The following is a 12,901-nucleotide window of genomic DNA, read 5'->3' on the forward strand; positions in this document are numbered from 1 at the left end:
ATATATATATATATGTGTAATAGAGTAGTTACAGTGAAATGGAATTCCTGTGAGGTTTTGTGTGCAAGGTCCAATTTAAGTAGTTTCAAAAAACAACACAGGTGCCAGTGTATGGTGCCACACGTGTAATCCTAACACTTGGGAGGCTGAGGCAGGAGGATCAAAGAGAGTTTGAGGCCAACTTAGGATATATTTGAGTTCAAGGCCAGCCTGAACTACGTAGTGAGACTCTGTCTCAAAAGAAGCCAAAACACAAACAGAAAAAAACCAATACAGGTGAATTATGAAAGCAGAAGGAAACATGTCTTCACAGTTGGTTTAACATCCTTAAATTAGGATGAAATGGGAAAAGCGACTATATTAATGTAACTTTTGTTTGTGTTTAGGCATTCTGACCTCCACAATACAAGATTCCCTGGTGAATTATTCAGTTACTTTAAAAGTGCCTTTCTTAGCCAGGTATAGTGGCATATGCCTGTAACTGTACTTAGGAAGCTGAGGCAGGAGCATTGCGAGTTTGAGGCCAGCCTAGATTACATAGTCTAAGGACAGCATGGGCTATATAGTGAGACCCTGTCTCAAAAAAAAAAAGTGCCTTTCTATTAGCTAGTGTTTCAGTTTCTCAAAATATCTGAGAGATACTCCACTGGTTTTGTGTACGTCATAACCCATAATAAAACTTTGTAATCAGCCCTGCGTGTCTGTGTGTTCCATGTCCAGAGATTCATACACCCATGGATGGAAAATAGGTCTACAATGGTTACACCTGTACTAAACATCTATATAGACTTTTCCTTGTAATTTCCCTAAACAGTACAGCTCAACAACTATTTATACAACATTTACATTATATAAGGTAGTGTAAATAATCTATAGATGATTTAAAAGGGTGCAGGTTATATTAAATATTGTGCCATTTTATTTAATTAATTAATTAATTAATTCTGGTACCGGGGATCGAACTCAGGACCTTGCGCTTACGAGACAGACATGGTGCCACTGAGCTAAATCCCTGGCCCCTGTTGTGCTATTTTATATAAGAGAGCTTGAGCATCCAAAGATTTCAGTATCCATAGGAGGTGCTAGGACCAATGCCTCACAATACCCAGGGATAAACTGTATTTTAATCTTACATTCCCATCTAACTAGATAAACTAGTTTTACTCTGCTGCATATATTGTTTTCTCAAAGCTCATTATCAGTTCTTTTGTTTGAATTTGACATTTTCCTATAAACAATTTATTGAACTTTGGTAGTGTTCCTAGATCAGTTCTTCTAAAGCCTTATTTGATTCATAAAATATTGGAACTATGTAAAGATGAGTACTCTATTCTAGAGAAAAGCAGTTTTGTGCTACAAAAAGAATGTGTCTCCTTTTGTTGTGGTAATGTGCCTCCTTTTAAAGGCAGAAGACCAATCTTAGGCAAAATTTTGATAAGGTCTGCTTGTTTTATACATTCTTCTGTTTGCCTTTTCACATCCTGGTACTGCTTCCAAGATATCTTCTCCTTCACACTTAAGTAGCCTACCTTGGATTCTCCACTGGGGCTCATCCTATTCTCTTCATCCTAAGCATCCTTTGCTTATAATTACCCACCTTTTCTGTCCTCACTGAGTTTTTGCTCTCTTGTACTAGAGAATGTATATTATATGATGTATAATCATTAATTTTGTTAGCTGTGATAGTGGAATAGTGTTTATGTAGAAGTCCTTATTCTTTGCGAAGGTATGTAGAAGTCCCATAGTTTCTTTAAAGCTTATGTTCAAATAATGTAGAAAAGTAGAGCAAATATAGCAAAATGAGTTAACATTGAGAAGATATATAAACGTACGATTTCTACTTCGTGTTGCTAAAATTTTTCATGAAATTTGGAAAAAGAAGGTAATACATTAATCTCTAAATCATGAACTTTTGTACACTAGAAAATTCATATAGCAAAGAGAAACTTTTTTGAGCTAGAGTAATTAGTTCTAGCTTTTCTAAATTAATTCAGTTTTACTGCTTTATTCTATCATGATTCATTTAAAGATTCAGATTTGTTCTACTGGTAGCAACTCCTCTGGGATAGAGGAAGGAAGACAGAGTTTCTCAGAGTGGTGACAGCTTATTTTTACATACAGATTATTTGCAAGTCATAAACTGCTACAGGGTGAAAATCTTTGCCAGTGTGGCAAATTAGAGGTCATGACTTTTTTTTACCTTGGATAATGACTGCTTCAAGATATTAAAAACAAAATGTAGATAATATATATTAATACTTTAATTTCTTAAGAATCAATGGACATAATTGAATTGTTAACTGTTACATTTGGAATAGCTATAACTTTAAAAGTCAGTCACCTAAGTAGACTCATAATTATGAGTCCATTTTAGATCTAGTCACATTATAAAGTGTAAATGCTCCAGAATTAGTGCTAGTTGAAATTAAAACCAAGAGAAGTAGGCCTAGGGGTGAATTTTTCTTTCAGTCCTTTAAAATGTTCCCACTAGTGTGAACCTGCTGTGGTACATGGGTGACTGTCCTGTTGGGTGGCTGATGGGACAGTCATCCATGTACCACTGGTGCTTCAGAACTGCCTGGCAGTGAGACATGAATTACAGCTCTGTTGTGAACATGTTAAAGGTTTTTTAATTTAAAAAATGAATAGAGGCAACAAAAGAAGAAAATAGAATTGGACTTAATGGAATTTAAAAACTTTTATACATCAAAAGACCTATAAAGAGCGTGGAAAGACCACCCATAAAATAGGTGAAAATATTTGAAAGTCATATATTTGATAAGGGGTTAATATGCAGAATATAGCAAGATCTCTTGTAACTCAAAAAACAAACAGCTCTATTAAGGAATGGGTAAAAGTCTTGAGTAAGTATCTCTTTGGGTGCTGAGGCTACAGTTAAGTGGTAAAGCACGTGCCTTGGTGTTCTATCCCCAGCATCCCCCCAGAACCTCAAAATTTCTTCAAAGAAATACAAATAGCCAATAAACAGAAGAAAACAGGCTTGATATCGCTAGTAATTAGGGAAATAGAAATCAAATGGGATACTGCTTCATACCACTAGGATGGCTAGAATAAAAAAGATAATAAAGATTTTTGAGGAAGTAGAGAAATTGGACTCCTCATGTATTGCTAGTGGGAATATAAAATGGTGCAGCTGCTTTGGAAACAGTCTGACAGTACACTCTTAATTATTACCCAAGGGAAATGAATGTTTATGGCATTATTATCTGTAATAGCCAGATATAGCCCAAATGTCCATCTGCTGGCAAATGGATAAACATAAAGTGGTATGTACATACAATGGAATAATATTCAGCCGTAAAAATGGTGTGTTGATATAAGCTACAACATGGATAAACGTTAAAAACATGCTACACCAAGGAAGCCAGTCATATTATATCTTTTCCATCATGTGAAATATCTGTAAGAGGAAATATATATAGACAGAAACTAGTTTAGTAGTTGCCTAAGATGGGATGGTGGGACTAGGAAGTGATGAGTAGTAATGAAGGCGATGGCAATTCATTTTGAAATGATGAAAATGTTCTAAAATGACTGTGGTGATGGTTGTATATGTCTGTGCATGTACTAACAACTATTGAATTCTATACTTTAAATATGTAAATTATAAGATCTGTGAATTATGTCTCAATAAAGCTGTTTAAGTGTCAGGAACAAGACAATGATGGCCGTTGGTCACCACTCTAATTCAATATAGTTCTGGAAACATTAGCTAGAGCAGTTAGACAAGAGAAAGAAATAAAAGGAATATGCACAGGAAAGGGAGAAGTTAAATTATCATTATTTGCTGCTGATGATCTACATAGAAGATCCCCAAAGCTCTACCAAAAGACTTTTAAACTTAATAACCAAATTCAGTAGTATAGCTAGATATAAAGTCAACACCCAAAAGTCCATACCTTCCTGTACATGAATAACAAACTCACTGAGAGAGGAATTAGGGAAACAACACCTTTCACAATAGAATCCAAAGGTCTGGGGATTTAGCTAGTGGTTCTGGCACCTGCCTCACAAGTACAAGGTCCCAAGTTCGATCCCTGGTACAAAACAAAACAAAACAAGACACACACACACACACACACACACACACACATACACACACAATAGCATCCAAAAAGATGAAATACCTAGGAATCAATCTAACAAAGGAAGTAAAAGAACTCTGCATTAAAACTACAGTACTCTGAACATGGAGATTAAGGAGGATATCAGAAAATGAAAGATATCCCTTGTTCTTGAGTAGGAAGAACTAATATAGTGGAAATGGTCATACTACCAAAGTTGTTATGCAGATTTAATACAATCTTGAACAAAATTCCATCAGCGTATCTCCCAGAGTTAGAAAAAACAGTCCTAAAATTCATTTGGAACCAGAAGAGACCTAGAATAGCAAAGGTAATTCTAGGCAACAAAGGTAAGCAATCCCTGACTTGAAATTATACTACAAAACTACACTAATAAAAATAGCATGGTACTGGAAACAAAACAAAACAGACCTCAGGATCAGTGGAACAGATTGGAAGATGCAGAAACAACTCCAGACATACTCAGCTACTTTATCTTTGACAAAGGAGCCAAGAGACAGGCCAGGGATTTAGCTCATTGGTTCTGTGAAAGGTCCCGAGTTCCCCAATACTCAGGGGAGGGAAGAGGCAAACACCTTCACTGGAAGAAAGATGGCCTCTTTAATAAAGGGTGCTAACGGGCCAGGGATTTAGCCTAGTGGTTCCAGCGCCTGCCTCACAAGTGCAAGGACCTGAGTTTGATCCCCCATACCAAAAACAAAAAACAAAAATACCTGGCTTTTCACATGCTGAAGATTAAAACAAGAGCCATATCTTTCACCATGCCCTAAACTAAAATTGAAATAGATCAAAGATCTAAATATTAAAACAGACACTATGTTTACTGGAAGATGGAATAGGTAGAACACTTGAAGACATTGGTGTAGGCACAGACTTTATGAACACATCCCTAATCAAACAGGAAACATCTCAAAGAACAGCTAGGATCTCATCTCAGCTTATTAAAAAGCTTTTGCACAGCTAGATAAAACTACCAACAGAGTGAAAAGACAACCCACAGTGTGGGAAAGTTTCTTTGGCAGCCATTTCTCAAAGGACTATTATCTAGAATATTTAAAGAACTCAAAAAAATCAGACTCCCCAAATTTAAAGGCCCAATGCAAAAATTTGGCATATGAAATGAACAGACACTTCTCAGATAAAGAAGTAGAAACATCAAATAAATACATGAGAAAGGTCAGAAAGGTTAGAAAGGCAGGTATGGGAAATGACATAGCAACTTGTTGGCTGTTGTGTTATTTTTGGCATTTTTGGTTCTTCTGTCTACTTTTTTTTTTGTTTTGTTTTGTTTTTTGAGACAGAGTTTCACTATGTAGTTGAGACTGACCTGGAACTCTCTATGTAGCTCAGGCTGGTCTCGAACTCACAGCGATCCTACTGCCTCAGCCTCCCGAGTGCTGGGATTACAGGTGTGTGCCACCATGCCCTGCAGTCTACTTCTAATATTAAATTGGATTATGTATGGCAAAAATGTTTAGTAACCAGGAAATCACTGTATGAATCCTAGTTACTTTTATTATTTGGGTATTGCACATTTTTAGTTTTAGTTAGCGTAGCCATAGAAACCACTTTCCTTTATCTCATCAAAGGTGAAGAAACTTTTTCATAAGCAAGTGGAAAAGAATGCTGACATTTATTACTAGCACATTTTCAATTGGGAGGTAGGAGAAAGTTTGAGAAAAGATTATTTTCATGGATGAAATTAATGGGCTTATTATTTCTAACAGGAATGTAAAGAAGAATTAAAAATGGATGCAAGTGTTGGTGTGAATTCTGTTACCATCTCTGTTGAGGGAATGACATGCAATTCCTGTGTTCAGACCATTGAACAGCAGATTGGAAAAGTGAATGGTGTACATCACATTAAAGTAAGTTATCATCTGGAAATCAGTAAAGTAAAATGCTGGTTAACTAGAATTTTGTGACAAAATTACTTCTGACAGTGGGATAAAAGCATAGGCAGTGATCCATTTGGCAATAAAGATTACCAAATTTCTTCTTTTTTGAAAAGATTATCAATTTTCTAAAAGGTGCCGAGCATGGTGGCACACGCCTGTAATCCTAGCACTCACGAGGCTGAGGCAGGAGGATCTCTGTGAGTTTGAGACTAGCCTGGACTACATAGTGAGCTCCAGGTCAGTCTTGACTACATGTGAGACCATATCTCAAAAACAAAAAAAAAAACAGCAACAAAAAAGAAATTTCTAAAAGGGAAGCTAAATACATTTTGTTTGTCCTGTTAATTTCTCTTTACAAAAAAGAAAAAGAAAGACATTCAGTTACAACACACCTGAAGCCAGGCATGATGGTACAATGGCTTTCAGAGGCTGTGGCCGGAAGAGCCCAGTGTATACACACACACACACACACACACACACACACACACACACACAGAGGCAAATATACATATATATCTATACACACACACACATATACACAGAGAATACAGTATTTGTTGTGGTTGCTTTTTACTGTAACAACAGAATGGCATAGTTGTGACAAGAGACCAAATATGGAACTGTTGTTGATTCACACTGCTGCTTGCTACACTACAAAGGATAATGATAGTTATAACTTGAAGTGTCTTGAGTTGTACCTTTATTGGTGTATTGAAACATTTTATTTTTTATTACTAATGCATATCCATCATGTCAAAATAGAAGAAATGGAGTTTGAATGTATTACTTTTAAGGTACAATGGAGTTTAGATTATATTGTTATTGAAGTAGATGGCCCAGCCTTATTTGTTATACAGTGACACTAGAGCAGTGCAGAATACACTAAATGTCATTATTACCAGACTAAGCATTCATCACAATCCTCCTACCAGGAAAGTATCAACCAAAATTAGAATATTTAAAATAGAATATCTCATCACAGCAGAATTTTATCGCAAAAATAAAAATGAAAATGACTGTACAACCAAATTTAGTTTCTGAGTGGCTATTAGCCACTGTTCTGCAGGTTCAGACATTTGGCGTATGAGCCTGACTGAGAAGAAGTGGGCCAAAGCTACCAGCTGTGTGGATTATGACTGTATGCCTATTAGCTACTGTTGCCAGCCCTAGTGCTCATCTGTAAAATCACGTTCATAGTTATGTATTTTTCACAGAAAAGTTGTGAAAACAATACTGATTATTGAATTCTTAACATAACCTTCAAAGTACCATGTAAGTAACTATTGCCTTTCTTCCTATTGCACTCAGAGGATTTCCTAGTGATGTATGTGGCAACATTGCTTCCTTATGCACTCTTGACTTTTGTTGTAACATCTTATTTTTCTTTGTGATGTGGGGTTTAAATCTAGGCTTTGTGTATTCTAGGTAAGTATTCTTATCTCTGAGCTACATCCTCAGCCTAGTTATTCTGTTTGAAACATATCGCCCCCTATAACTTTGTCAGAATCATAGTGAAAAAAATGACTTGTCTGCATAGTCTAATTTTTGTTTCATTAAATTATTAACATGATTATTATAAACAAGAAAGTTAAATAGCTTGATGACATTTGTTTTAAAAAAATGAGAACCCAAAGTACCAGCGACAGTATTCAAAACCAAGACACAGATAAGCCAATCAATGGAACAGATAAGATTATACAGAAATAAACTCATTAACATATGGTCAGTTAAATTTCCTTTTTTTTCTTTTCTTGCAGTACTAGAGACTGAATCCAGAGCCTTCATTACACACACACACACACATCCACATCCACAGCCCTTTTCTAATTTTTGTTTTGAGTCAGGGTCTTGCTTATTTGTACAGGCTGGGCTTGAACTTGTGACCCCTTGCTTCAGCCTTCTAGAGTGCTGGGATTACAGGTGTGCTGAATTGATTTTCTTTTTGTTCAAATTTTTATTAGTACATGTTTTCGGTATATAATGAAATTGGTACATGTACATAACACATCTTAATTCATATTCATCTACTTCCTTCTCCTCCCCTCCCCTCACTCCTCTGTCTTTTATGTTGCTCTTTATTTATATTTTGGGTTCCTCACATTAAGAGAAATCATGTGATATTTAAGATTGTATGTCTGGTTTATTTCACATAACATTAGGTTTCAAGGTGAATCCAAGCTGGGTATAGTAGCACATGCCTTTAATCTCAGCACTCTGGATGCTGAGACAGGAGGATCACGTCAGTTCAAGGACAACCTGGGCTACATAGTAAATTCACAGCTAGCTCTAACTACATAGTGAGAACTTGTCTAAAAAACCCCCAAAAGCAAAAAAAGCCTAGGTAGATCCATTTTTCTATGAATGACTCAAATTCAAATTTCTTTATGGCAGAGTAATGGTTCATGGTGTTCAAAGAAAAGATTTTCTTTATTCATTCATCTGTTGTTAGCATATGGACCACTTCCAAAATTTAGCTGTTATGAATTGTGCTGCTGTAAACAAAGGTGTGCATATATCACTGTAATATGATTTCTTTAACACTTTTGGAAAGATACTCAGAAGAGAAATAGCTGAGAAGAATGGGATTTTTAGTTTTAGTTTTTTTTTATTAATGTCTATCCTGATTTCTATAATGGCTCTACTAGTTAACATTTCCATCAATAATGTAGAAGGGAGGGCCAGGAATTTAGCTTGGTGTCCCCATGCCTGCCTAGCAAGCACAAGGTCCTGAGTTCGATCCCTGGTACCAAAAATAAATAAATAAAAAGAGAATGTAGAAGGGTTCCTTTTCCCCCTAACCTTTCCAGCATTTGTTACTGTTTGATTATTTGATGATGGTCATTCTTTCTGGAGTAAGGTAGAACCTCAGTGTTGTTTTAATTTGCGTTTCTCTGATGCCCAGAGATGTTGAACATTTTTTCATGTATTTATTGGTCATTTGGACTTCTAATAAGTGTTGTATCATCTAAGTATACCTTTTTTTGATTGAGGTTTTTATTTTAGGAGGTCTATTTTTTCAGACATTTACATATTCTAGATTATATTCTGTTTAAGAAATAGCTGGAAATTTTTTTTCTCATTCTATAGGTTGTCTCTTCACTGCACTGGTTGTTGCTGAGCAGACGCTTTTCCATTTCATAGGATCCCATTGATTTTGTTTCTTTTTCAATTGGGGTCCTGTTCAGAAAGTCCCTGCCTAAGATTATGTCTTCCAGAGTTTCACCTGTTTTATCTTCTAGTAGATTAAGTGTTTTTGCTTTAACATTTAGATCTTTGTTTTTTTTTATTAGTACGTACCTGCAGTACATAATGATTACATTTATTGAGGGGAGTTGGTACATTAACATAATGAATTATTTTTTAGATTTTATGGGATATATTTTTGCAAATGTACCATACATTATGCTTACGGGAGACAAATCAGGCTTTGGGGACAAGTTATTTGTCTAGTTCATAACTTTTAGTAATCATTTACACAGGAAAACAGTGGATCAAGTAGTGCTCAGTACTTTGAATGAAAAACATAATTATTATAAACAAGAAAAGCTAAATAACTTGATGAAACTTGTTTAAAAAAATGAGAACCCACAGTACAAAAGTACAAACTACAAAATTTAACAAAGCTTACACTCAAACTAACATTGCTCCTTTAGTCCATAGAATTTAAATTGAGAAAAAACTAGTTTTGATATCATTCAAAATAAATTATAAGTTGTACATTTATGTTATTGAAAATTAGTAGCCATAAACAAATGCAAATATTTAGCTAAAATATTTTGAAAACATCACTTGATATATAATTTAGAAACATCAATTTATGTTAGATAGGAAAAAAATACAAGAGATACTTAATACAGCATATAAAGCCACTTTACAGTACCTTCTCATTTTTGTAAATAAATATACACCAAATTGATGCACAAATATTTCTTATCTACTTGTGTAATGTGCTCATTTAAAAATTTTGATAAGTAAAAGAAACTGGCCAAGACCTCATAAATGTGTTTGATACATACTTCATGATAGTCACAGATTCTTTTATTATTAAAGCTTTTAAATGTCCATAAGTAGGTAAGTGCAAAACCTGATATACATGTATAATTTGATTTAAGACTCTCTAGAAGTGTTCTTCTATACTACAGATCACCAAACAAAAGCAGCAGAAGCAAAAAAAAAATTGCTAGTTCCACATTACCCTTACACTACCCTAAAAAATAGATCCATAAATTTGGTCTTACTCAAGTACTTCTACCAAGAAGTAATTTATAGAGAGGAAAATTCAGTTCTCATTAAAAGGAAAATAATTTTTAGAATATGTATATGCCATTAAAGCAATTGCATAGTATAGTTTAATCTCTCCCATTATACCTATTGAAACATTTATTGAATCTCCCCTTGTATACCTGATAGTATGCTAGGTTTCAAGATAAAAATTTACATAAGTGTATTCTTTGTCCTTAAAGATGCTAAAGTCTTTTATAGGAAAGAGGAAGGAACAAGATATTTCATTAAATATAGCATTAATCATCAACCAGCCTGGGCATGCACTTGACAGTATTTAACTAAAGACTGTACAGAGAGAGAGAGAGAGAGAGAGAGAGAGAGAGAGAGAGAGAGATTGGTCATGGAAGACCTCCATAAGAGCAAATAAGACTGCTCTTGAGTTTTTACTGACATATGATGAAGCACAGGAAGGTGGGCCCTATTTCATCTCGTTCAGAGACTCAAGAAAATATGACATGTTAAACTAATATTATAATGAACAGTGTACATAGAGAAGTGACAGTGGGAGAGATGAAGGTAAAAGATGTATGATTCAAGTCATGAAGTTCCTTGTTTTATGTGTTAAGGTGTTAGACATTATCGGGTTTTCCCCCTCTATGAATTCTTAGCTAAGAATAGTTTTAAGAAATGAAAGAAGGCCGGCGTGGTAGTGCACGCCTGTAATCCCTGCACTTGGGAGGCTGAGGCAGGAGGATCGCTGTGAGTTCAAGACCAGCCTGGACTACATAGTGAGTTCCAGGTCAGTCTCAACTACACACTAAGACCCTGTCTCAAAAAAAAGAAATAAAATATTATGAAGAGGAGAGAAGCACTTACATTGATTGAGTATCTATTATTTCTGATGGTATTAAAGAGTTGAATCCATGTTTGATGTTTGACTGCAGAGTATTTTGATTACTGCCTGTCTGTACCACCACATACCTGACGCTATAGGTAAAGAAATCTACATGCTTCTTAAGACTTAGTTCCTATGGAAATTGAACTCTCAGGCCCTAGAAATTCCTTTCTATCCCCACTCTCTACATAAAATCAGATCAACTCTCTGTTCATTACTCTTGCCATCCCAGCAAACTACCCTTTTCAATTTGTGAATAATGAAGTTTTTTTGAAAATTCTCAAAATGTGTGAATTATCATCAATCTTGATGACTGATTTATTAATTGAATATATCTGTCCCACCTTTTTTAAACTTAATTTTATTGGTACAATTTAAATATACATAATGATCACATTCATCAAAGGAGTTTGTTCCTGTGTGTGATGTATCTTTTTTTTTCTCTTTATTTTTTTTTTTTTTTTTTTTTTTTGGTACCGGGGATTGAACTTGGGACCTTGCACTTGTGAGGCAGGCAGTGGAACCACTGAGTTAAATCCCCAGTGCCTTTTAAATTATTTCATTGGTATATTTTAGGTATACAATACATTTACATTCATCACTGGAAATTTTCACCACCTTTACATGAGGTATCTTGGTTCTTATTTTTTCCCCATTCCCTTGCCCTCCCTTCAACCCCTTTATTCCTCCCTATTTGCAAAGGCTTTGTTTTCATTTATTTCTAATCTCATAGTTTTCCTTTCTCCTATCCTTCCTATTTCTCCTACCCTTTGGACCTTTTCTTCCTATTTCACATTACAATTATTCATTTTAATCCTTATTTACACATTCAGTTTCACGTACCAGAGAAACTTCAGTATTTATATGTGTGTCCTATTCATTTCACTTAAGAGTATGTCCTAAATGTGCATCCAATTAGCTATAAGTCTCTAATTTTTCATTCTTTTTGCTGAGTAGTACTCCATTTTATAAAAAAATCACATTTTCTTTACCCTGTCTCCAGTTTATGGGCAAATGGGCTGTTTCCAAGTTTTAGCTATTACAAACTGTGCCACTATAAACATGGGTGAACATATATTGCTGTGGTATGATTCTTTTAATTCTTTTGGGAACATACCCAGTAGAGGAATAGCTGGGTCAAATGGGACCTCTTATCCTAGTTTTTTTGGGGTATCTACATTTTTTTTTGGTTTTTTGAGACAGGGTCTCACTATGTAGTTGAGACTGACCTGGAACTCACTATGTAGCCCAGGCTGGTCTCAAACTCACAGCGATCTGCCTGCCTCAGCCTCCCGAGTGTTGGGATTACAGGCGTGTGTCACCACGCCCGGCTGAGGTGTCTCCATATTGATTTCCAAAGTGGTTGCACCAGTCTGCACTCCCACCAACAATGGAGAAGGGTTTCTTTCTCCCCATAGGCCTGCCAACATTTGTTGATTTCTTTTTTCTTTTTTCCTTTTTATTGAGGTTATTGGTACAATCTAGGTATACAGTACAATTACATTCATCATTGGGATTCTGTACCTTTACATAATAGGTCTTGATTCTCATTTTTCCCCTTGTCCCTGCCCTCCCTTCACCCCTCCTCCCCTCCCCATTTACAAACACTTTATTTCCATTTTTTCAGTTTCTCATATTTTTTTCCTCTCCCTTATTACCTCTCCCCCACCCTTCCCACTTTCCTTGCACCTTTAGCCCTTTACTTCCTATTTCACATTATTAATTGTCTCATTAGGAACCTGTGTACTATTACAGTTTTTCACACCAAAGAAACTATT

General features: G+C 35.4%; 1 protein-coding gene across 2 annotated transcripts in view; it reads left to right on the forward strand.

The window, feature by feature from the left end:
• Atp7a (ATPase copper transporting alpha) overlaps positions 1–12,901 on the forward strand; it is a 162,674-nt gene that overhangs the window by 45,360 nt on the left and 104,413 nt on the right. For both annotated transcript variants that reach the window (XM_010641329.2, XM_010641330.3), the window contains one exon: positions 5,834–5,974. In XM_010641329.2, coding sequence (XP_010639631.1) covers positions 5,855–5,974 — 120 coding nt within the window. In that variant the 5' untranslated portion in view covers positions 5,834–5,854. The remainder of the gene's footprint in view (positions 1–5,833; positions 5,975–12,901) is intronic.

Source organism: Fukomys damarensis, unplaced genomic scaffold, assembly GCF_012274545.1.
Source record: "Fukomys damarensis isolate Sample0158 unplaced genomic scaffold, DMR_v1.0_HiC HiC_scaffold_39, whole genome shotgun sequence".
NCBI classification, from domain to species: Eukaryota; Metazoa; Chordata; class Mammalia; order Rodentia; family Bathyergidae; genus Fukomys; species Fukomys damarensis.